Source organism: Opisthocomus hoazin, chromosome 6 (genome assembly GCF_030867145.1).
Source record: "Opisthocomus hoazin isolate bOpiHoa1 chromosome 6, bOpiHoa1.hap1, whole genome shotgun sequence".
Lineage (NCBI taxonomy): Eukaryota > Metazoa > Chordata > Aves > Opisthocomiformes > Opisthocomidae > Opisthocomus > Opisthocomus hoazin.
In genome coordinates, this window is record NC_134419.1 from 61611023 (window position 1) to 61638746 (window position 27724).

A 27724-nucleotide genomic window follows, 5' to 3' on the forward strand; every position below is an offset into this window, starting at 1 on the left:
GAATGACTTAGTGAATGACGAAACCACCCCAGCAGCAGTGCTATACTGGAGCAGTTCAAACGTTTTTACCTTCTTAGCTTATTTTTTGGCAATTCAGTCTTTCCCAAAAAATCACATTACGTATTGAACTTCTTATTTTGCATTTTCAGTTCCATAGCGGGACTACCTTCAGACAGCTCTTTGAATAATCTTTCAATCTGGTGCAGCTTTCAATCTAAGACATCACAATTGCTTTGTACACATATCTCAGTATGGAAAATTAAACGCTTCATTTTTGTTTTAAGTTTTTATTGCCTTTTTTTTACTTGAAGCTGTAGTCAGAAAGATCAAGTTACAAGAGAGTCTTTTCATGTTTATAGAAAGCAATGCTTGGCATTATTTAAAATGTTTACATAAACATAAATGTTTACAACATGTACATTGAACTTGTGTTTCTGTGGTCACTTTGCTGGCGAGAGGCAGAAGAGTGGCTGGGAGTAAAAACCATAAGCGTGCAAGAGTCTGGGATGGTAAACATGCAGAAAAAGAAACAGATGCCCAGGAAGACTGTGGTGTACCATAAAGGTACGACAGCAATTGAGGACCACATGGCACTCAAAGTAAAGGAGGATACTCATAATAGCACACACAAATCAGAGAAAAGAACTAAATCGAGAAAGGCACAGTAGGCAACACGGAGAGATGGAAAAAAAGTATCTTGTTACAGTTCTCAGGGTCCTAAAACACATTAGGTACCATTTTCCTAATCTCTTCCCAGCTACCAGGGCTCTGCTAACTCTACAAAATCTCCTTAATAGTTTCCTCCCGCAGGTTTTACACATCCATGAAAACTAAACTTCTGCTAGTCAGTGCTTTATCAGAGCTGAAAAATATTACTACTACTTCTATTATTATCTGCACAGTCTTAGACAATCCAAAAGCCAACAACTTGCAAAGCTAGATGATACTGTATTTCACTCTTCTCCTCCCACGGTAGCCACTAATTCTGAATCAGCTTTTAATTACATTTAGTAGCAGCAAAGAATATCTGTCTTTAGCTTGATCCACTGCCTTGCTCTAACAAGACTGTATGATCAATTTGATATTATTAGAAATAAATTAAATATCAGCTGTGCCTCACTGATGAGTATGTGTTGCGCCCAAGCCTCCACTATCATATAACTACAATTTTAATCAAACTTTTAACAACTATGGGCTTTATTTATAGCTGGGGATACAGAATGTGTGTAGCCCAAAATCTTAATGAGAAATAAAAAAACTAATAGCAAAACAAAACACCTTCTAATTATCTGTGTGCATGTGGCATAGGCTACAATACAGCTTTTAAATTCTTCTAGCACAGTAAAAAAAAAAAAAAAAATCTAAAAAGCTTAACTATTTAAGAATATTTCAAATACCTACAGGCAGATTTGCTTTTTCCACTCCTGTAAATCTGAATTAATAACTGAATCAAAGTTACATGCTATAAACTGGCCCGTGTAACAGACCCACAGTTTTTTCTCAAATACATCTGGCTTAGAAACATATTTATCCTTCTTTATATAGGGATACTATGCATCCTTAAAACATGCAGAATTATTCTTCTCTACCCAGAAAAGACACAGAGAGATGTTAATTCCTATATCACAACACTTCCAAGTTCAGAGCTATACATTTTCTAAAAATACAAGAAAAGTCCATCATTTTAAAGAAGGCTTCCCTTACTGTCTTCTGGCAATAAAACCAGAATTGGAACAAACTTAGAATATTCTACAAAACTTATTTCATAAAAATCTTATTTAGTCACCTGCTGTTGAAAATTTGAACCAAACGCATTCAGAGTATCCAAAAGAAGATTTTTTCAAAACCTTTATAAAGAAGTAACAGAACTACTGATACTAACAGTTAGGAAACAAACAACCCATAGGAACAAGATGTGTAACAAACAGAATTTCAGGTCAAATCAGTCAAAGGGACATAAATGTCATTCCCTTTCTCTGAGACCATTTGAAAACTCAGGCTGTTGCAAGAACAAAGTGAGAGAAAAACAACAGGATTCATTCATTCTAGTGCCCAATTTTCCTACAGTACATTAAGTAAAAAATGAAATTACTTTCCATGTTTTCAGTTTCTTCTTTAAATGTCTTCTGAAATATTACAAAAAAATTTTGTTAAGTTTTCTATACAGTACAGAGACAAGAGATCAAAACACAGAACTTTATGACAGCTGATATTACAAACTGCCAACCTAGAAAATTAGGATGACCACTAGATTAATGAAAGTTTCAGAACACATCTTGGGTCTAAAAGCCTAGCAATTAAACTTTTCCTTTTAGTAACTGAACTTCTCTTTGAACTTTGTATATTTGTTAAATCTGATCTAAACTTCAGGATTAAGGAACAACGGAAATATTGCATTTTAATCATAGTATTGTACAAGAACATTTCCAATTAATAAAGTTCCAATTTCCAGCCATATTTAGATGTCTATGATAGTGCATGCACTGCCTCAGAGTGCTGTAGATGCAGAATATCATATAATTTTCTCTCCTTTTTTCCAAATCCAACAAAATTCTTGGTTTGTTTTTCAGTGTTTGATGCCACACTATTACATTACTCCAACAAAGTGACTGACTGGATCTGTTCTTTAGATGAGAATTAGTACCTTGCTAATTGCAGAACACCAATTCTTAAGCAAACCTATTAATTTATTTTCATTAATTCTGAAATATGTGTATTTCAAATCCATTAGGAGCATAGTATCTTTTCTCTCAGTTCTGTTCTCCTCCTCATTAAGTACCTGATAATTATTACATACCAATCTACATTCTTTCTGCAGCGTAGTATATAATCACAGTGATTCGGTCACACCTTTTGTCTGTATCTCTCATCCTTCTGTGGTTATCCACCATTTTTAACTTTTCAAGTCTACAGCATCTACTCCACATGTTGAAAAGTTCTCTAATTCTTTAATTATTTTTCAATTTAACTTTAGTTTTATGAACTATTTCTGAAACAGTAGTGACCAGGCTTTCTATAGCAGCACTACAGAAGTTATTTAAACTTCAGTGGCAATCTCCACTGTGACTATCATCTTTCTATAGTACCTCTAGGGAACAGAAACCTAAAGAAATATGCCTATATATGTAAACATTACAAATCTTTAGTGACTGGGCTGTATGTCATAGGAACTTCTATCGGTTTGAAAACTCCACCAGAGACAGTAAATCCTGCAGACAAACTACAACATTAGCAGATTATAAGGTTCTCATTTTCCTGTGAATATTTTATTTCTCTGTGAATTCCTGTATAGACTTGAGAGCTGGAATGACCCAAAACTTTTAAAATACAAACGAAATACAACTCAAGAATGTATTCCGTCCCATTTTGTGGGATTCAAGCAGATCACTCATAACTGACCTTTCTCACAACATATTTTTGAAACAAACCACTGGGTGTTCAAGCTCCTTGTCATGGCAGCCGCCTTGACTAACACAGCAGGGAATAAACTGATACTCGGAAACCCATGACAAGAAAAGACACAGGGAAATACGTAACACCTGAATCCCCTCTAGTAACTGTATATCAGGTCTAAGCCATAACCATGCTCTCAAATAAAGGCAGTTTCCGTTTCCCAGCCTCAGCAGCACAGGATGTGCCAGCTGCATGTTTGTGCTACTATTCATGGAGTGCCTGACAGTAGCTTTAATCCCTGCTATCCATCTTTCACGTCTCTACACTACTTACACAACTACAACCTTTTTCCCCATCATTCTTGACAGTGAAAAGAAAAAATGTATACATGAAGAGTATCTGGAGTGCTGTAATTTCCATCTTTTGTGAATATTAATAAATGTAATCTCTTCAATCTTCAGTGTTTAGTTTTTGAAGATCGTTTTATATCAGAACGAAAAGTCATTCGATTATTAGTTTCATCGAGTATCTGTGACAAATAAAGGTAACTCCAGCTGCAGCAGAGTTCCTTGCTGTACCCCTGAATTTAGGCTTAAAGCACTCACTAAAGCCACGCAAAACAGGGCAAGGTGAGCGGTTATCACAGCTCCCAGAGGTAAACGAATAATATAGAGGACTCAGACCACTGACACCCCAAGCAGACACTGACGTTACAACAGTTCTGTTCAGATTGTTGCAAGTTAAAAACAAATTGTGTGGCTCTTCAGGCAAAGTGTAAGCAGGCTGCGGAAACCTTGCCACAAAGACTGTAACAAAGGAGCTCTCCTAAACATTCAAGTTGGTTAGCTTGCCTTTAAAGCAGGAATAGAGCTCTTATTTTCAAGAAAAAGGAAAAAAAAAAATCAGGTAAGGCCCACAAATTAAATTTATACCACCTATCACTACTTATATTTTGCATTTTCACTTGGTAACACTAAGATACTGGTTTATGTCCAGCTGGCCAAAAGCCTGTTCAACCTCCGTCAAGGAACAGGCTCACACATCCCACTTCAGTGCAAGTCCTTCTGGCTGGAGGCACAACCAAAACTTCTCTCCTTGCACGTTAAGTAACTTGTGATGCAGATTTCTGACTACATGCTTCTTAACACTGTTTCTGATTTTTTTTTCAATCCTTTTACAGTTTTGAGCTCCTCTTATCAGGCTCACAATGCTGTGTTCTCAGAACAAGAGCATCTGACAAAACTGTATTCCCATTGTCATACCAAGAGACCCAATAATTTTCAGAAATCTTGCAAGACTCAAGGTGTTAAAACAAACCTCAGATATAATGAAACACTGCTGTGGCAAAAGCTCTAGCTACTGTTATCCTGCCTTTCTACAGAAAAAAAAGTTTTCAGAAGTGCTCCTGATGCATCATCAGCATTGCTGTGATGATCACTGAATCACTTCCGGTACTTTAAGTCAAAACACCTTACCCAGGTAATCCCACAAAAGAAATGCCATTACATGCTTCATCCAGTGTTAGACAGTATGACCACTACTACGCTTTTCCAAGCAGGAAAAGTAACAGCAGTTATTCATTGCACATTCAGCCATGTTAATTGTCTTCAAGTACCAATTTTACTTACTGCCCAGGGCAACTGATTTCTGCTTCAGTTCTGCAATTCTTCCTAGACCACTTCTGTGCCAAATGCTTAAGGCTGACTACTCACATGTGATTTCTCCTGTGTAAGTCTCCCATGCCATTTACACACCACTGAGGTCTAAATACTGTAATTCACATTAAGCAACACTAATCAATAGTAAATAGAAAGGTTTAAAACATACCCTATGTATCTGGTCAGTAACAATACTTAAATCATTCACAGCCAGAAAACAACAGTTTTGTAACATCAAATATATTTAAAGTACAAGGGAACCATCTGATGTTTCCTAATATCTGCTGCTTTGTCTTGCACTCTGCAGTCAATGGGAGTTTACATCTTCAGTCATGAACAGGGTTTTCTGGGAGTTAATGGAGTTTAAACCGTAAATAATGCCAGTAAAATGTACCTCAATAAGACCAATTCTTTTCTCTACTTTTCGCTTAAACTCACTTTTTAAAAGACCTTTTAATAATTTGAAAATATTTTAATTTTCCTTATTTTTTTAATTATTAATTTATTTTATAATACTCCTGCAGCCCTCATTCAATCTAAGCTTCCATGAAAATGTCAGCATTTTTTCCATTACAGTTCCTTTGTGTAACAAAACAGCAATTATTAACTATAATTTTAAACAAGTGTTACAAAGTATTCCTCGTTAATATGTAGTGTCAGAAAAATTACTAAAAAGCATATTGCTTTATGAAAAAACCTTTATATACTATAATTGCTCACTTAACAGAACAATGGCATGAAATGATTTTTCTTTCCCATTATGTATCAGAAGCCTGTCATCCTGAAAGTCATTCTGGCTCCCACATTATAAATACACTTCAGTATTTCTATAGGCAATGCCAAAAAAATCAGCAAGTGCTTGCTGATGTTGCCAACGAAAGCATGACTCTTCGCACAAGAATTTTCTTGCCATTTATAAACAAAGACATTTTGAAAGTTCATGCTTGTGATTGGCTATGGCAACTGATACACTCCACCACAAGATAAAGCAGATAGCAAAACAGTGATTTATTACAAGAGGTAATTATTGTACAATAACTCCATTTAAACATACAACATCTATGCTTAAAAAGAGTTGTTCCAGATTATACTTAAAATAATCCACTGCACTAAATATTACATAACATATGCACCACTCAGGAATTAATTCAAATTATATGAATAACTATCTTGTAGTATTACCAAACACGTAATGCTAGGCTACAAATATTGCAAAGTCACAAATCTCTAACACTGAAAGATAATGTTGACTATTTTACCAAAAGGCAACTTTAATGTTAAAAATTCTCATTGATACAGAATAGCCTCAGTTATTGTTGACAAGACTTCTTCACCACCTACTTGGTCTTCAATCCGGTGACTGTTCAGTGTTGGAACACATGATGGTCAATCTGATTTGTACAGCTAACTGCAAAGTGTCCTAACAAACTGCTCTGGCATTGTGCCTCACCAGGAGCTTGACCACTTTACCTTCTTCCCACTGCCCTCACTACAGCAATCACCATACGAGAAACACCACAGGAAGGAGGACCCTAGCTGGGTCAGGAGCGAGATTCCTCTCCAGCTATGCACCAGCCACAGTGTTCTCCTAAATACAGTAACTAGAGCTAATTTAAACAATTTTTAGGCTCTGTCTAAAGACTGAATATTGCAGTTGCAACTTTTATTTATGTTCCCATAATAGAATTAGGTGAAAGAAGCCAACATATTTACATTATTTCAGTTCCTACATCTCAATAACATGGAAAGAAACAGGGACACCTTGAAACACGCTAAATGTTCAGTCACCGATTCTTACTTGCTCAGGAAGCAGGAAGTTCGCTGGGGGTTAATACATATTCTGCGCTATCTACTTAATTTTGAGCTGCCTATTTGATACCTGCACAATTTTCTTATAAACTCTCTTATTAAAGCATAAGAATGCAGTGCATAATGAACTAAAAGAGCCTAAGCCAAGACTATCTTCATTTTATTCCACTTCTATGAATCTAGAAACTGCTAACATTACATATGGTTCACACAAAAAAAGGCAGAAAGAAATTTTTCCATTTTTCTGCAGCTAAAACCTGAGATTTTATTAGGGTTTTTGTTCGTTTGTTTTGTCGTGGGCTGGGGTTTTGGGGTGGCTTTTTCTTTTTTTCCTCAATCCTTGATCAATTTTCTGTTAAACTCATCAGAAGATCACCTTACTAAAAATAAAGTAAAATCTTAGTAAATAATTTGGAATTTGGCTTATAGAAATGTGTCATGCCAAATGACATTTCTTTGTGTAACAACATGAAGACACACACAGTGATAAAATAAATAAATAATGCAGATTAGTGTAGTTATACAGAACACAGAAACTTCTGGTTTATAATACTTCTGTGCTGACTTCTACAAGCATGCTTAGTCTACAAAAATCCAAACCAAATAAAACTCCAGCTCCTGAACAAACTAATAAACTGACTGAAAGCATACCCCATACCGTCAGTATAAATACAAAGACATACAAGTCTGTAATTTTTTTCTTCCTGTTTACTTTACAATGTGCAAGAAAAACTTAAGTTGCAGTTTTCCAAACTTACTGAGCAAATCGGTCACATAACTCCTATTAAATTCAGTGGAAGTTATTTAGCTAAATCCCCTGGTCATACTAACTTGTGTTTTAAAAATTTGTCATTACAGCTCAACTCAACTCTGAGAGATAAAGGAAATAACTAACCCACAAATCAGGTAATAACTCTTACGAAAAGTAATTTAAAAGTTTTGTCTTACCTCATTAAACCTTGTCACAAGATCTTCTACAGCATTATGTTCACCATTTGGGGAAGAAAGAATAGTAGCAGATATGGAAGCTTGAATAGATGGCAGCTTGCTTTGACATTCAGCATTACCCAAATCCCTGGTTAAAAAGCAGAGGTAGTCAATGGGTAAGACTTTCCGGTAGAGCTCCTGCTCTTGCTCGGTCAGAATGCTGGCAACCTCCTCCGGGAACTGGATGAGGTGCTGCAGTTCGATCAGCTCTTTGCTGATACCAGCCACGCTGGAAGGCAGGACGCTGGAGCCAGCCATAGATGTACACGCTTGACGTTCTAAAACAAAACAAATGAAAAATTTATTAGGTTTCACCTTTAACTCTTGGACTGGGCTGTGCAAAAGCAAGACAACTTGCTGTTTTAGTTCTGTTAAACTGTTCATTCATTTATTCAGCAGTACACCATATCCTAACTATTTACATAAACAGCCTAACACGTTCTTTTAGTCGGGGTCTTTCTGCATATCTCTATATCTGGTATTAGCTAGAGTAACTGGGGCTTCTGAGATTGCTAAGCTACCTGCCAAAATGCGCTTGCATTCTGACTTACCCAAATGCCTGCTTCAGCCACCTGCAGTCTTGTCAAAACTTCAAATAAAATGATCATCTGGGCAGAGTGTGGCTCTGTTTTGCCTCCATATAAGAGTCGGCAGTACAAAGGGGTTTGAAGCCTTGACTGGGGCATTGGGACTCTACTGCCAGAAGAAATAATGTATAATCATAGAATCATAGAATGCTTTGGGTTGGAAGGGACCTTCAGAGGTCATAATGATCACGTAAAACCCACACGGGTCAGCATTTTTCTTCATCACCCTCTTGCTATAAAATATAATTTATCTGAGCTTGCTACACTGTGAAACTAAATGTCCGAAGTTACAAACCATTTTTAATTTCTCTGGAACAATGTATATATAAACATATATATCTCCCATATACTTGGGAGTATGCATGTTTTATCCATTATTACAAAACATAGTTTTATAATATCCTAGCAGTGATGTCCCCTGAAAAATAAAACTTTTCCTAAGAAGGAAGAAGCCAAGCTTTGTAAGATTGCGTGGGAAGCCTGAAACATTCAACACAATGATTCCAAAACAGCAAGTATGAGTCCTCTGACTAGATAACCTTAGAACGGGTTCTCTGAACAATAATTTTTCAAGAATTACTTAAAAGTTTCCCTTGTTACATTCATTTTATGCAAACTCTATTATCAATCAGTGGGAAGATAAAAAGACAGAAAATTGCCTTTTCTTAATATAGTCTATTAAAAGTCAAAATATAAATTATAGTAGCCCTAAATAAAGCCTTTGGGCTAAGAGAAGCTGTTGAGAAATTTTCAACACATAAATGGCTTCTGAAAGAGCCAAAGAGTAATTGTTTCTGTATCGAGACTAGCGAGGAAAAAAGTAATGGACTTAATTTGCAACAACCAATATCCTGGTTGCATCGTGGGGAACAGGTGTAACTTCAGGGACAGTGAAGTAGTGCTGTACAGTATCTACGCATATCAAATAATCTTTGTCAGTGAAACTCCTGCAAGAAAGATCAAGGGGGAGAAAAAGACAGTTAAGAACACCATGTTGACACACTGATTCTGTTTTGGGCAGCAGGTGAAGTGCAGTGAGCTTCTGGGCTTCCTTTCAGTCTTGTTTGCTTTGATTCTACATGAGACTCCAATTCTGTTTTCTGCTTCAATCTGTGCGGAACAATTCTGAAAGGTTTTGTAAGAAAAAGCTCTTAAAGCCCATTTGCACTGTTCCTGACTTTGCAACAGAACATACGGCTATGCCAAAATAAAAACACTGCAAAATACAATGTTCATTGGATTGTGTGTTCACAGGGGTTGTATATTTGCATAGTGCTTTGCATATATGGACCGAACTGTCACTGGCACAACCAGCGTTTTCTCAGAAAGAGGAGGATATGGAAGGCATGACGCAAACATCCGCTACCACCCGTTTGCTCCCTAGAAGCCACAGAGCCTTGCTGACCGCCCCATGCATGACAGCTCTGCTCACTCTAGGACTTCCCTGAGAAATTCAAGGAGTCCTGCCAGCTAGTAGACAGGGAAAGTACAGCCTGCACCAGCCTCTACTATTCCTCACTGCTGAAACTGAGGGTGTACGTGTTGTGTCTACATTGTCAATTCATTTTAGATCACAAATACACTTTTAGAAGCGAAGCTCCCAAACATCCTCACTTACTGTGCTTTAGTTTATGGTCTTGGAGCACACAAAGTGGATCCTTTTCAAATGAAATGGCACCAGATGATGTGCTCCCAGAAGGCAACTAACACAGCCCAATTGCTAGCATCAACGTAGCTGTCAGCGGCATCTGAGCTCTGGAGAGTACACTGAGGTCAAGAAAGGACAGTTGGACCAGACAGCTCAGACCATGGCTTGGCTGCAGATGATCACACAATGCAGGAGACAAGACAGCAAGTAGTATGGACAATACAATGCCAGAGAAATACTGGTGCTTTGCAAATTCAACATTTTTGGTAACTACAGTTATAAACACTTTATATCTATCAATATACCAGGAAAGGAAGGCATAACTCTAAAAGGAGTGCCCAGTCAAGTACTGAATGATGGAAGAGAGATAACCCTCTCTGGAGATATTCAAGACCTGCCTGGACGTGGTCCTGTGCAGCCTGCTGTAGGTGACTCTGCTTCGGCAGGGGGGCTGGACTAGATGACACACAGAGGTCCCTACCATTCTGTGATTCGGTAATGCACCACTAGCTGATGAGATTTAGGGGTGCATTCTCAGTAATTCACCTTCTCCACTACAATATCAACTACAAAAACTGTCAGCATTCACACTTTCAACAGATCTACAGTCCAGATTGTCTCCAGACTTCAGCTTTGCTCAAAGACCTCAAAAACTGGCAAAGGTTGACACTGACTTTGCAACAGGCTAGAGTGCTGTTCATGATCCTGCTGCACGCTGTCTTGCCTAAGTATAATCACCCTTTAGGCTCCATTTACTACAACTTCTCACATCTAAGAACAAGGCTCAACACACTGAAGTGACCAGAGGTGGCTCCACAGTGTATCTCCGGACTGCCAGAAACTACTAGGAATATCTCATTTGAATACTACTTCACTAGACTGGCTGCCCATTGATTAAGTCCAGCAGAAAGCTAATGCAGGGATTTTGAAAGCCTTTACTGAAACTACAGTCATCTTCCCTAACGAAGGCTTCACCAGCCAGTTTCATTCTAACAGAAAAATGAAGCTGTCAGATAGAAAATCTTTTCATAGAAGATAAGCCAAGATGATTCAAGTCACAGGCTAAACAAGATCAGCCACTGGTACTGGTGGATTTGAAGAAAGATAGAAAATAAACAAAACTCTTCCTGATTCAAAAAAAATGAATTTCAAACTAGCATTTCTCAAGTCTCCATTAAACTGGAAGCACTAAACAAGTGCTGAGTTCTTTACTGTAAGAGTCCATGGAACAAGCTGCTGCAGCAAGAGTGCAGCTGATATCCAAGGAGCAGTGCACAGGCCCAACAGAATTATGAAGGCTCACAGCTCATGGCTAAAGTATGGATATAAACACCAAAGAAGTGGAAATATAACTTATTTCTGTTGACTATTTCTACACCTATAAATATTTCTTTCATCCATAATTCACATCTTTGCAAGTCTTGGTTGTTGACATATTTCACCTCTCCAGACTCCAATTTTTTATCTTTCCTCATTCCATTCTTCTGTGTTTTATCACAGAAAATCCAGGATCCTCACTCTCATCGTCACCACCCTCCATGATTTACACTCTGTACAAAAGTCTACTCCTTTTTTCTTCCTCTCTTTTTATTTGCCTGGACTAAACTAGTATTTTTTCTGGACTAATTTTTTGTCTCTGTTTCGTGTCGAAGCTTTTATCATTTTTGATGCCAGGAATTGATCTGCACTTCTCCGTTTCTACTATAAAACTCCCTAACCAGTCTCATCCCCAAGTCCTCTAACTTTGTGTTGCAAGCTTACGTTCTTCAGGAAATAGATCATATCTTTCCATGCTTCAAAGAAACACCAGGTCCTTCGATTAACTTGCAGAATGGAACTGCTTTCAGGCCAAAATCACAGTAGATTTTGTTAGAATTAAGGCAGGATACAATCCTCACTAAAATTAGCTGCTGCTGCAATAAATGGTATTATTCTTTGTGCTTTACCGCATCAAGTTAATGCTAAAACTACTAGAAGAAAATGAGGACCCTGACTATTCACTTGCAGCTTGTCTAAAGCTGGAATTGATAGCTTTGCTTATCCTTCTGATAAACAGCTGAAGCAGATAATCTTTTAAGTAGCAAGCACTGCTTTTATTACTCCAAGCAAGATAACCTCTGCCTAGCTTTAAAAAAGGACTCATGGGTTGACTTGATCATTGCTGATACACATGGGAACAAAAAGGTCTCGTCTTCTCTAACAAAAGAATAATCTATTTAAGAATGGCAGAAAAATACAAGATGCCTGCATCAGGATATTACTCAGCCTAGGCTCATCATAAACTCTAAAAAAACACTGTCTCAAGAATTACTCATTTTTATTTTTTTAAAAACTTTCTACAAGGTTTAGTAAGAAGCTCTTCTATCAACAGATTAACTTAAAATTAACCCAGCTTTTATTACTCTAAAACTTATAATTTCCGTACATCTTCTACATGTACAGGCTCTATACAAGATATAATGAAAAAATAAATTTCAAGTATGTAAATATGTAAAAACTGTGTGTGCATTTTTGTCTGTGTATACAAAAAAGTTTCAAGACAGTTTCAAAAAACTGTTTTTTCTGGTGTTTTCCTCTATTGAACCATATAATTTTGGTTTTGCTATGTTAGCAAGAGGTTGATTCAGTATTTTTTAAAAAAGAAAAAAGGCAGTTCACCTTAAAGAAAAATACAAAGAAAGGTTTATAAATAAAAGCATGAAAACTACTGCTAGGCTAGTGTTAATTATCTGTAATCATTCATAGAATTTTTCCACATTTGTATGTTCTACTAAACACAGTAGCAACATGACATGTGATGTGTCCTAACAATAAAAGCAAAATTATCTGCACGTTTATCATATTTCTTGTAAAGCTAAAATTAAAAGGTGCTTATTTACTAAATTTTATTTCATCATGCAGACAGATAATTTATTAATACACAACATGACACAAATGTTGAGCTGCTGCCATCAATTTTCTCTAAGCAGAAATTCAGGATTGGGTTTGAGCAGAGTAATTGGAATTCATACAAAGACAGAAGGAAAATAAGTACAGCCTTGACTGTAATCATACCAATGCTACAAAAGTGCTAGTCCTGCGTAAAATTACAGTTGCCAACTATGTAAGTTTGATAAAAATCACACCGCTTTCCTTGTGAATTGTAACCAAGTAAGGACAGTGGTACAGAATTAGCTTCATCCCAACTCAAACACAACAACTCTTACATTTAATACTTGTAGGAATGTGCGATGCACATGGGAGTACACCCAGGAAAAAAAAACACCGTATTTTTTAAATGAGCACAACCTCAAAATAGTAAACCTGCCAAAAAGATGAAAATTTACTTTCAGCAAAGTCTGATGAATTGACAAATGAGATAACTGAATTTGTGTGTTAGTTTTATTGCTAGGTTGTTTTTCTTTCTACATACACTTTGAGCAAAAAAGTATTCTCTCTATCCATTCAAAAACCATTTGAAAAAAAGCAGTTTGAAAGCAGTAAAGTGAAAATTACAATCACTAAAAAAGTGTTCACTCTCTAGAAGGCTACTGGGGGAAGATCTTGTGATTATGATAAACTGTGTATTCTGAAGCAGAAAACAGATTTAAATAACTGTAAGAATAAAAGTAATTATTCAACCTATCATAATTCATTTGCTTTTTTGCTAACAGACTTTGCTTCTGTGAAATTATTCAACTGTGACTGAAATTACACAAAAATCTTAAAGGAATTATTTTTATCAGCTGGTATTAAAAGATAATGCAATAAACAGATTATAATAGAAGCCTTTTCAACAAGCCATGCTACAGATCTCATCCAAAGTGTTCGTAAGCTTTAAGAGAACATACGGATTATGTTTACAATGAGAAAATAAAAGCAGACCATGGGAAAAAAAAAAAAAAAAAATCAAAAAAGAGCCACAGATTAACAACGGTCAATACATAAAATAATTGTGTTCAAAAAAGAGGAAAAATACAATAAACGCTCCCCCAAACAGAAGACACTTCCGAATGTCATATAGGACAGTTTAATTGAACACCAGCTTTGGACACAGATCAGCATAACTGGGATAGCGCTGTTTTGCTGCCCCTTGGATCCGACATATGTCAGTACCATAATAACCAAACCAACAAGCTTTTGTTAATTTCCTGTTACCCTTCTCTATAGTTAAAAAAAATCTCTCTCTTAATGAACATGAATTCAGCATTATCAATTTTGACTGCAAACAACTCATTTCAGTATCAAAGGGCCTGTTATTAAACTCGGTGGGAAGCTTGCCACAGAACAGAATCAAGTTCAAGTTTAATTTCACTGTAGAAACCACCAAAATTAATAGATCCCATTACTTCTTCATATTTACTTATGAGTCAAGTAACCAAAGAATCAGAAGATGCATATGCTGTCTCTCCATATCCCTAAATCTAGCAATATGAGCTACCTCTTAAAACTGCGTATTAGCATGCATTGTAAATTATTAGCAGGGAGCTCTGGAGCCACAGGATACCTGCACTAAATAAAATTGGAGTTCAGTATGATCTGAGCATTAGCAAGCAGAAGATAATGCTCTGAGCAAAGGAAGATTCCCAGATAATGACCTGAACAAAAGAAGATTAATTTAGACAGGGTCTGTATGGAAGATAATCTTTTATTAGATCAAGTAATATTACAGATGCAGTCTGGTGGCACAAATTCTTTTTCGGGTTTGGCATAGAAACAGCAAACTTCACAGCTAGTTTGAGAATACCTGCTTTGCGTTTAATTTGATCATGGTAATAGCAAGACATTGGAGAAGGTGATCTTCTCTGTGGAGCAGCAGCAAGTCATCATAATGGGACAAGCGCAAAGAACAATAGTTTCTACAGTACAAAGGAAAAAAGAGAAAGGTAGAAATCACCTGTGCAACAGAATTTTGCTGGAAATAGATCATTACAAAACTATAACACACAGATATTTCTATGGAGGTTGAAATTTCACTGTTGAATAGTTATGAAACCTCTGGAGAAGATTTTAAAAAAAAGGCAGCAATCACGCTGAGGTATAATTGAATTAAATTACAATTTTATACCACAAAATCCTGACTCATGAACTGACCAACATCATGGAATTCAGCCAACAGAAAGATATGGAGTGCTTGTAACAACAACCACTTACTCCTAAAATCACTTCTTGATTTAGGAAATGGCAAAGGGTTCAGTTTTGAAAACAGACTCTGAACTGTGTGCTGTTTTTTTATCTTTTGTAACCATAGCATCAATCAAATGAAATCCCAGGAAATACTGAAAAGTACTGTATAGTTAGGGACACAACCTGCCGATATAATTTCTGACTTGAAATAAATCTAAGTTGACTAAACAAATGACATACTTATCAGGACAGTTGAGACGTACAGGCATGAGAAAGAATTTTTTTTTACCACAAAAGTTGTGGATAAACACTCTCACAGGGTAAAACCTATGCACAGACAAACATTCATTTAGATTTTAAAGCTGAGTTAAAAAAGATCAACATGAAGGATTTATTAATATATTAACTTTAAATAACAATTACATAGCATCCTTACATTTTTCAGATGTTCCTACACGAGTATGAACTTGAAAACCCATTTAAACTCTGTTTGTAGTTGGATTCAGAAGATCCTGGTTGTAAACTATATATATGAGCACTGACATAATATATCGAAGGAATTTAAAGTATCACCATGATTCCACTACACCTGAGACTGCCATGCCCAGATCCCCTCATCCCCTGTGCACAGCTACACACTGCCCTGTGTCATGACATGCACACTGCTGCTCACATTTCTGGCAGCGTATCCGAGGGCTTTGACCACTCCAGTAGCCTGAGTCACAGAAATATTTTGCAGCATACAAAAGAGGAACTTGGCTGCTTGTCTCTGAATTACCATAGACTGTCAACACATGTAACCAACCATTTCCCGCTCTCCACGCAGTTTGGCTGGTACTGGCTACAGCTGATAGAAACAATCACAGACCTGTCCATAATAAATGGATCCCTTGGTTTTGCTTCTGGCTCTATACTCACCAGAAAAAAAGATGCAAATAGCAGCATTGTAACATTAATTTTGACTCTGCAAAAACAGTATCAGATCTCAGAACAAAATTAATCCCATTTGATGCCGATTTCCCGATTCCTTTCCATTTTAGGGCACTAGCAAAGAGCTGGAACTGCATCCTCATGCAGACACAGGATGACTAGCAATGCCTCCAGAATATCTGTGTAAGAATCATTGTGATACTGTGGGTTAACCCCAGGCAGCAAACATCTCTTCCAGCCCTGAAATAATCGGCTTTGAATGCAATGCCTGAACAAATGACCCTGAGACTACCACGGTAGCAAATGGATACCTCAGCTACAAAGGGCACCTAGTGCTATGGAAGGTTTGGCTGAACACAGACTTGTTCATAGATACTAAGGAGAGATGAATCAGCAGCGTGCACTGCCAAAACTCTGAAGAGATCCACCAGAAAGCAGCCTTATTGCTTCCACATTTAGCAATGGACCACCTTGGCCCTGCTATTTTAGGGGACCTTCACCTATTGCTACAGTTCATGAAACTATATCCTTATTTCAGAAACGAAGAAGGTTTAATTAGGAATTTGGTAGACAGACAGTGAGCGTCCGATCAGCTGGCTGGAAATTAGATCTCAAAAGCTGTTTAATACCAACATGCCATCTGTCTTGCTGCAGCATGCTGCAGCCCACGCTGTACAAGAGCAGACACAAGATTTTCCTGCTTCAGAAGCAACTATCTTCATGAAGGCAGGGTGAAGGAATTAAGGGAAATAACGGCTGACTTGTAATCTACACCTTTATATCACAGTGGAATAGACATGTGGAAAGGCTGTAAAGAGGTTAATATGACACCGTCACATTTGCTGTTGAACTGTTTTCAGGTTTTTCATCATTTTCCTGCAATAAAGTACCATCTAATGAAACCCCTCCTCTGCCAGTCTCCTGGAGATGTTTTCAGAAATATTCCACTTTCACATACATTTTACAAATCTTTCTCCTAAAGGTAAAAGCCAGAGGTAGTGGTAGTCTACCAGAATCTTGACTTGAGCAACACACCAACAGGAGGATTCTCTATGCAGCATCTGTATTCAAGACCTTTTAAAATACTGGATATAAATACAGCATAGCACATGGAATGTTAAGTTCAAATGCTAAATAAATGTATATATAAATTACCAGATAAATTTCAGCACACAAGAAAGAAACGGTCAAAAGGGAAGATTTACGAGTTGACTTTGGAAGAAAAGAGTGTTCTAGAAAAAGAACTGTACAATTCTCACTGCAAGATGAACAAGTTACTGGCTGAGTTAAAGCAGAACCCAAGCTTTAACCTTGCCGACAGAAATTGATACAAAGCACGCCCAAAATCAAAGCAGGAGTTTCTGTGCACTGAGAGAACAAAATTAAATTAAAATGCATACAACTATGTGTTAACTCTGCAATGGAGAAATATCTAGTGGTTAGACAGAGTGCAAGAATCTCCTATCAGGTTCCAGTATTTGATTATTTTGACCAAGATAGATAAAAATTAAATTTATTTTTATTTTTTCCATTTACATAAAGTAGAAATTAAGTTGTTTTACAGTTTTAAGAATAAAATAACTCTAATGAATCAGAGAGCATCGGAGAAAAGTTAAACAAAAATGTAATTTGAGAATCCATATATACCTATGGAAAACAAGGATGTTAAAAATAACATTTTTATAAAATCAGGTACCCATTAAATCAGAGGCTCATGATCTCAATTTTTTGTATTTTCTTTTTTTGTGTTAGGCACTTTTTAAATCTGAAAGACCATACAAACTGTAGTCGCAGTAAAATATAGCATTCATAATGTAAACTACTGCAAAACTGCAAGAAGAGTTATCTTCAATGTTTCAGAGCCTCAGCCTTGAAGCATTCCTTTCTATCCTGAGGGTGCTGGCATTCCACATCAGCAATCCCTGCAGGCAGTTAATGATCTGCTGCAGTTTGCTCTTCAGCTGCACAACTTTTAACAATTACCACAAACGCAAACCCAAATTGCAATTTTGGCTTTAAGATCCTCAGAAATACATTTTGTAAAAAACACCATCTTCCTTACTTTGGTCTCACCCTGAAGGCCAGATCACAAGTGACATGAGACCCTTCAAACATAGGAGCGAAAGACAGATGTCTGTTCCCATCTTGTCCAGTTACCCAAATACTGCAGAGAATAGGAATGCCTAAATTCAGAGAGCTATTTCAATTAAAACTGTTTCGCTTTGGAAAATTATCATTAAATATAGTCCTTTAAGGTAAAAAATATAAGAATGTTCACTATGGCTTCAGTGTCATACCAAGTGAAGCAAACAGTAAAACTGCCATTGACGTTAGCGGCAAAAGACGCAGACTAGATGCCAATCTAAGAAATTAATTTTAAGTGTGTCAAGGAATAACATGAGACTTAAGTAAGAGCTGGTAAGTGTACAGTCTTTATGGTTAATGATACTTGCCTTTTGAATATTCATATAAAAGACAATCTGTGCATGAAAGATGCTACCAGATTTTCCAGGTAAACCAAAAGGAGGCAAATCTGCTGCATAAGATATTTTAGTAGTTATTCTTACTGATTATTGGAACAAAATGAATCCAAGTCACATCCAGTAAAAACAGCAATACTTGATTAAATATTCCTGATTTAAGCCCTGAAGCTTAGCAGTGAAAGAATTTTACAGGAATGTAACACACTTGAAAAATGTTTGATCAATTCAAAGGTTTCATCATTCTGGGCTACTTTCAGCAGTTACCTAAATGGAATCTGATTCTAACAGTAGTTTGGTAGAGATCTGTCCTCTACATCATTATTTCACAGAAAAAGGACAGAGAATAAAACCACTAACAGAAAATACTGTTGATTATGCACTTGTGTTCAAAATATCTTTGTCTGATGGAACTTTGTTCACGTTTTTATATTACACTTTGAACAATACAAATGCAACTTCTTATCTGCATAACCGTAGAAACTCTTCAATATACACCTTCGCCACCTGGCTTTGGGGAGGGTTCTGTTATTCACTCTACTGTGTGCTCTGAACTTTCCCTGATGAGAACATTTTGTGAATGGGAGAATTATTGCATCAGCTATAATTTAATATCCAAGATTTTTAGATTTCAAGATTTCAAACAGAAATAAAACCCAGGAAATACAGCTCTATTTAAAGAAAAATGCAAATTTAACATACACCAACAAATGCCCTAAGAAATAACAGAGAAGGTAGCATGATGTACTAAGGCATCAGTCAGAAAAACATATTGAAACGTCACAAAACTATTGTGTTAATATTTTTGTATTATTCATGTCAGCAGTGTACAGCAGGAAAAACCTACAAAGAACAACATGGCCTTTCAAAGTGCTGTTATAGAAAGTACCAGAATTTAGAAACATACTTAATAAAGAGTTAATAAGAATGGTGAATTCTATACTGTTATGAAGAAATAGTTACTACAGTGCAGTAATCCCACCTCTGAGTTCAAAATTCACTAGGTAGAGAAAAATATGAAAAGACTCTCTCGTACAAGAATAAACGAATGAACCAAAAACACATTTGTTTAAAAAAGATGGCAAAAATGGAGAAGAATGATGAACTGGAAACAAACTGATCGGTTTCACAACAGTGAAGGGCAAAGATCATTTTCTTAAATCACAACCATTTAGCACTTACACTTCATTATTAAAGAAATGGTATACAGGTATTTTAAGACATACTGCAAGAGTATTCACTGGAATGCGTCAAAAAGAGAGGGGGATGTTTAAGATACGAAAATGCATACATGACTAACTGAAAAGAAAACCACAGCATATTTCACTCCTATTTAACAACCCACTCGGTAACCTGGCTGCAGCCACAATATCCACTGGCAATGATGTGCAGCAGATGCATGGCTCTGCTCACATGTCCTACAGTGCCCTGTCACGGTGGTCAGCCACCTCCACCCCAACGCATCCAGAGCTGTGCTACACCACGTTTGGTGTCTGCATTCAAAATACTATTTTGTCTGTGTCCTGTTTAGAGTACGCAAAACCACAGAAGTAAATCAGAGCCCACATCCTTGCTGTGACCCTTAAATACATTCCTAGATAAACACAGATACAATCTCTTACATTTGGATTAAAAGAAATTAAGGCTAGAAATTGCAGTTGGACTAGATGATTGTTGTAGGTCCCTTCCAACTGATTTTCAACTATTCTATTCTATATATTTATATTTTTTCTTGTAGTTGGAGTTAAATTTTTATTCTATATGTCATTTACATTTCTTTCTTGCAGTTGGAGTTAAATATGGACTATCTTTAAAGCTAGTACTAATACAGTCACATTTATGATGTACTGTAAAAGCAACACTGGGCTGTACAGGTATAGTGTCATCAAGTTAAGCAGGTATGTTTTAAAGGACTATACTTGGAGGCAGTATAAAAGGTACTTTGGCTTAAAAGTGATTTTAACAACTGATAAATGTCTTCAATATTTATTGGTTGTGACAAAGAGGCATAACGAAAACAGTGAAAAAGGATATAGAGTGAAGACAAAGAACTAGAAATGGGTTATACTCTTTCTCTGAGAAATATGATATCATGGGCTAAGTTCTACGAGTGCTCTCAGATCAAAAAGTTTGTTACTTAACAAATATGTTAAAGGAAAAAATTAAAAATATCACAGTAATGTAATGTGTTTCTTCCACATACATTCTTCAATATCAAAGAAACAAGCAGTTGGAGATGCACACTAGCCGAAAGCTGTGGGAGCCTTGAAGAGCGTCTGCCAACCCAGGCAGCCGAAGACACCTGGAGAGGATCTCATGTCTAAAACTATAATACACAACATGCAAAGGGATCAGTGCAGGAAAAGCACAGGCAGCTGTCCTAATGTGTGTTTATTGTTTAGTTTGGGGTGGATCAGTGTATGTGCTGTTTTTCTTCTCCCATACATAGTCTCTTCTCCAAACTCATTGGTGAATATGTAGTATTATAGTTTTTTTTCATGTAGGGTTAAACTATAACCCAGAAATCCAGCCTGAGAAAAGGAAAGCTTGTGACTACAGAGGAATAACATCTAATTTTTGCCATAGCATTGTTTCTGAAGGGAAGTAATTCAGCTCTTTTCTTGTGTAGACTACTTCCCCCCCTAACTTGGGAAAAGTACAACCAATCTCTCTGTCTACAATACCATCAATCCTCTCAGTTACCCCTAGTCTCACGTTTTCCTAAGTTGCATTTGGTAAAGACCAGTTACCATAGCTAAATTTACTGAGTAAAAAAAGGACTGCATAATGAGTTTACAAAATTAAATGAAAGAAGCTATTCCTCATTTTAAAATGCAATTTCAAAATTTTTAAAGGTAATTCTAAAAGGTATCTTTCAGTGTAAACATCCAATTACACCAATTACCAGAAAAAAAAGGGTTATATCAGCAGGCATCCTTAACAAGCTCATTTTCCCATGAGGAGGATGATGGGAAGCTAAAGGAAACTCATATACTATTTTTATAAAGGATGAACATGATTTTACAACTTCCCATCAAAGTAAGTCATGTTTGTGATGTTATATAAGTATCATAGCATGCCAGTATTGCTTTTAAGAAAGTATTGCTACTAGCCAGCTATTCTTAGCAAGGTTTCTGAAATCACACAGACTGTGCCAGGAGCCCAGTTCAGAGGATGCTGAGAGGCATTTTAAGAGGAAGAAGAGAAAAAAAGCTCAGCAAAATCCAGGTCAATATGATCAAAGTCCTTCCACTGACACACAGAACACATGAAATGCAAGGTCATTTAATTTCAGCGGCTATACCAATGACTGAAGGATCTAGCCATCTAGGGCTACCTCACCACTCCAGTGAGAGCCATGACTGCCATGCACTACAAATATGGCCAGGTGAGCTGCCAGGTATCCATGGAATTTACGGAGAGCAACCCAGAAGTTAGTGTAAATTGTAAAATTACATATAAGAAGCAGTTTAGCTGGGTTAACGTTTAACTCCCTGAACTAGTTACTTGTCAGGTCAAAGAGAAAATTTGCATACATGTTTCAGCAACAAATTCTCAACATTCAACATGTCCAACTGTGACAGAAAGAATATTCATCAAACCAAATACTTTTCTTGACAGTACAGCCAAGAAGTCTAGAAATGGAAACACAGTAAACATTAAGAAAATGTATTATTCTTAGTGATTATATAACTGGTCAAAAGGATTTCTCTGTTTGTGAAATTATTACCTGTAATCTGTATAAAATTTAAGCTCTTAGCATACATTTAAAATACTTTTCCAGGAGAAGTAATTAGTATTCCAAACAAGTAACTAAAAAAAGAAATGTTTTGCCTCGTAAAAATTTAAGTTTCTATAAAATTCTAATATTTTACTTCATAATACTATTTTGTTTGAATGTACACGTGTCATATATAATGCAATGTCTTACACTCTTTAAATTTTTCCGTATGTCTTTCTTGATGAGCTAGTAACAGCACTTTCTCTGCTATATTCTCAGTAGAAAAGTCAGCAAACCGCACTATTCAGATGCAGGTAAATCTTTATAAATACACACATAAAATTACTAAAGTCAAGAGGAAAATTCACCTGTATATCTAAGTCTGCAAATGCTAGGACATCTTCTAATTTCCATGGAACACAGTGGTGTGACCTAAAATTAAGGTTATTAGAGATTCTTGAAACTTTTTCTACTCCTATACAAAAAGGTAAACCTCACTAAGTGAAAACGCAGCTGTATGAACAAACTTGAACATCTGAAAATGTACCAGAAAGCAAAGAACTTATTGGCAGAACATACAACTGTGTATGGATTTATAAAATGCCCATTTAAATAGTCACATTCATGTAGATTATAGCAATCAACAAAATATGCGTAAGATTCTCAGCTGCTGCAAATATACCTAAGTACATGCATTCATTCATATAAAGCACTCGTAATGGAGGGTAGAACATGAACCACCAATTAACTCTTTTGGATACTGCTTCTTTGATTACCTAACATTCAGATCCAGTAAATTTAAGTAATTTCTTTGGTTAAATTATTTCTAGAGCTATATGTCAGTATGTAAAAACCGATCTGCAAATTCATTAGGAGTATCAGCACAACTGTATTTCAAGCTTAATTATTTGTTGAACAGTACAGTCTTATAGTAAACGGCATGGGCCTGGTCTCAGAGAATGTGACAAACTTCCTGAAAAACTACGGTAAATATCTTAATCTCTCCATTTGTTATTTCTTCATTTTTAAAATAAGATTAATAACAATTTGTTAATATGATCTAGCAGTCACATCGCCATTCTTTTACCACCACTTCTTAACAGCCCGTTTGGCTTATGAAATCTTCATTCAGTTTCTACCAGCTCTCTCAATTCACTTTATTCCAACAGTCATGATTTAATCAGGCCAACAGACACAAAACAAATAAACTAGTAAGTTGCCTGCTGAAATTCACTGATGCCCTCCAAAGCTGTTCTACAGCATGCATCTATCTCAATGGAAATGCCAGTGTGCTTAATAAAACTGTGAAGTCCAAGAAAGAATCTATAGTCCTCAGACAGCAAAAATATTATGTAGCTCAATGAAAAGCACTCAGCACAACAACAAGAACTGCTGAGAAGTCAAAGCTGACAAGATTTTGTTTCTATCCTTCAGATGTATTTAAATTACAAAGTGGAGAAGCCTACATGATTTAGACTTAGAACTCAAATCTGTTCAATGACTCCGGAGTTTAGGCCATAGAGGGATTAGTGGAGTGCAGCAAACTTCAGAGAACCATGCACGCATGTGTCTAGAAGCTGAAAGAACAACAGATTACACAAACTATTAAAGCAACCTTAACTTCACAATAGATTTCAATATCTACAACTTGCCTTAATATCATTTACTTCTTCCTACCTTAAATATAAATGCTTCAAACATGTATTTATCCATGCAAGTTTTTTTACAGCCTCACTAGTGAACTGCTATAGTTCTGCTAGACTAAATCCTGCTATAAGCAATTATTTTCTATAATTGTTTTTGCTTAGTTCATGTCATTGGTGAATTAATGTAAGCTAAATTAGCAAAGATAGTTATAAAAGATTGTGTTCAAGCAAACAGAGCATAGCTATATGTATTATACTGTTGTAACTAGTTATCTTGCTGCAAAAATGAGAAGTATTTATTCCATCTGGTTTTCACAGGATTAATACACTTACTACATAAAAGCTATTATAAACAGTCACAAGATTTTTTAATGAATTGTGTCTTTGTCATTAGCTTTAGCATATTATACTGGAAATTGTGTTTGCAGTCCTTCTCTAATACAAAAACTTTCAAAATTAAGGATTTTGCTATCCAAAAACAAACTCAAAATTAGTACCTAGAATCACAGAATCATTTAGGTTGGAAAGGACATTTAAGATCATCGAGTCCAACCATAAACCTGACACTGTCAAGTCCACCACTAAACCATGTCCCTAAGTACCAGATCCAGACGTCTTTTAAACATCTCCCCTGACACAACCTGAGGCTGTTTCCTCTCGTGCTATCACTAGTTACCTGGGAGAAGGGACCAACACCTGCCTCACTACAACCTCCTTTCAGGTAGTTGTAGAGAGCAATAAGGTCCCCCCTCAGCCTCCTCCAGACTAAACAGCCCCAGCTCCCTCAGCTGCTACTCGTAAGACTTGTTCTCTAGACCCTTCACCAGCCTCATTGCCCTTCTCTGGACACGCTCCAGCAACTCAATGTCCTTCTTGTAGCGAGGGGCCCAAAACTGAACACAGTACTCAAGGTGCGGCCTCACCAGTGCCGAGAACAGGGGCATGATCACCTCCCTACTCCTGCTGGCCACACTGTTCCTGATACAAGCCAGGATGCCGTTGGCCTTCTGAGATTAACTCCACAGATTTTAAAATATATCCCTTAATCTGAATACTTCAAATGCAACTAATTCCTTCTCTAAAAGTACACAGTTCTTAAAAAGTAAAAGTTCACCTTCTTTGTGGTGCCACTGCTACCTGTACTGGGGTTAAGGTTTAAAATGGAGTCAGGGCCAACTTTGTCAACAACAGTGTTCATACAGTAAGAAAACAAAACAACTAGGAAAATAAAACACATCAGCCTTGCTTTGAGCAGAGTTTGACTAAATGACCAGCACAGTCCCTTGCAGTTCAAATGATTCCACGATCGTTACATGGCAGTTCAGCATTTTACCTTACAAAACCATTAGGTATCACTGTAGCAGTGAAGCCAGAAGTAGTCACGTTAGTGTACACATTTTAAATCTATGGGAAATAGGAATTATTCTAGACACAAGAAATGCAGATCCTGTGCACGGAATGGAGTTCTGTTTCCCCAAAGGCAATAGCTCTGAAAAAATAAGAAGGGACACTAAAAACAAATGGGTTTTGTGAGTTTTTAGAAGGGGCAGGTGGCAAAAAAGAAGATGGCAAAACGAGGTCCTCCTGCAAAAAACACTGATGATACCAATAATGCAGTATCTTTTCCATGTTTTTAAAGACACAGACAAACCACAAAGCGTGCAGAAGAGAACTATCAAACTATTCCAGGCTTCAAGAGTGAGACCTGGAGGGAGAAATTTAGGTCAGAAATCCTTTAGTTCAGTAAAATGAGAATGGAAAGGTGACTTGGCTGTAGTACATATGTAAGCATTTCCAACAGGAGAAATGTCAGTTTTTAAAGACTTTAATTGAGCAGAAAAAAGGCATAACAAGAACATACAGTTGGTCCTTGATGACAGACAAACTCAAACTAGAATTAAGTCCCTCCGCTTCGACTGTAAGCATTACTGACCACTGGGAAAAGCTGTGCACACAGATGCTAGTTCTAAAGCATCCTCCAAAGGCTGTACGTTAGCACTGCTGCCTTTCAACTACTGACCTTAAAATAGAAACAACTGGGTTTAAATAAATGACATCTTAAAAGGATGTCAGACTATAACTAGAGGTCTCCATTAACAATAGGCTTTACAGTTCTACAAGCTGTCTTGCTTTCCCAAACAACACGCTTATTGCCCTCCTGTCTTAAAACTTGATGTGCAACCACTAAACTTTTTTTTTTCCCTCTCAAGCTTTCCCTTTCCTGAAAGATCTTTCTGAAATAAGTCCCTCTGAATTCCACCACATGCATCTCTTCTCACCACCTTTGCTGCTTTTGTCCTGCTAGTTACGCCAGCCACCACCACTTGTGCCCGTTTTCTTCAGGTGACATTTAAAAGAAGTCCTTCAATTTGACTGGGCCGCTCCTCTGTCAAATCCCCCTTCTACCACAATACCTACAGTGAGGTGTTTGCTGTTCAGATCCATTTTTTGTACCACTCCCAGCAGACATAAAGAACATGTGCTTACTTTCTCCTTACAGTAATTACTATCTATCTGAAGGTTGTCATATATGTCCTCAACTTTTACCTGTAGAAAGCGCTTGAAGCTGGACAGTCAGCAATGACAAGACTGAGAGGACTACTGTATGGCTTTTACACACGACTGATTTATTTTTGTCTCCCAGTAACACAGCAAGCACATTACTACAACATGGCACATTTAATGAACAGACACCTAGTGATGCACTGTAACCAACGAGTGCTTCTTTGCAGGCTGTTTCTTATCAGTCCTCCCATGCTGACATAAAAAGTGATATAATTTTCTGCCCAATAGAATCAGAAAACTGTTACTTTCACAACTCCATAAATTCTGTTATTGTAGCTATTACTGAGAAATAAAATGTTATAATACTTACCTTCGTCTACCATCAAACAAGCGGCTGCAACTTCCATTCATTATGGCAGCCAAAAGTAATGGAACAAGAATCAATTTGTTTCTCTTTTTAAAAGATGTAGTGAATTTCCGAACTATGTAAATATTTGGGGTTTGCTTTGTTTGTGACACCGAAGATGCTTGCAGTTCTTTGAGAGATCAAATACACAGGAACATAGTCTGCAAGAGTCTGCTGTAAGTCAAATAAAATATTAGTGTAAAACTACCATTTTCAGCCTTTTTACATGGTTTACGGAAAATGCGAAGAAACCAATTATATTTTTTAAAAGAGATAATATTTTATACAGAAAAATAAGTATTTTTAAAAGAACATATTTTTGCAAAAGTGAGCATGTTAAATGCCAAATCTCTGTACAAAACTTTGGACAATTTTATTTCATATTCGTGTGACGAAAATGTTTATGAATTTATATTGAGTTTATCAGAATGTTTTGGCCAATTGGTTGACAGCTTTTGCAGAAGTGATATTCTCAAAATAAAAAGTATCGGCTTTTCATTCCGAAGCTGATTTAATTTTGTTCTTTTTACATTGCATCATTCCACATAGACAAAACAAGACTATTTTTTCCTCTTGACGTTCAAAATTTTGTTTTGGGGTGGTTTGGCTCTTTCTTTTGCACACACACAAAAAAAAGAAGTGTAATTTTTTTGGTTTTCGGGAGCAAACAGAAATCCTAGTTATAGACACAGTTCTAGTTGTAGCTCTGCATATAGGAATTTTAAATATATCTTAGTTTTTCCCTGTTCTCTTTCTTAAAACAATTCACTCGATACATGGTTATAGAAAACTCCTGAAGTTTTTTCCTCCTGAACGCTAAGCTTGTATGCAAAATCCTACCACCATCT

At 36.6% G+C, this 27724-nt stretch overlaps 1 protein-coding gene across 10 annotated transcripts in view; it reads right to left on the reverse strand.

Annotated features, from left to right (window-relative positions):
- PLCE1 (phospholipase C epsilon 1) overlaps positions 1–27724 on the reverse strand; it is a 167386-nt gene that overhangs the window by 52150 nt on the left and 87512 nt on the right. For all 10 annotated transcript variants that reach the window (XM_075423432.1, XM_075423434.1, XM_075423437.1 and 7 more), the window contains one exon: positions 7809–8125. In XM_075423432.1, coding sequence (XP_075279547.1) covers positions 7809–8125 — 317 coding nt within the window. The remainder of the gene's footprint in view (positions 1–7808; positions 8126–27724) is intronic.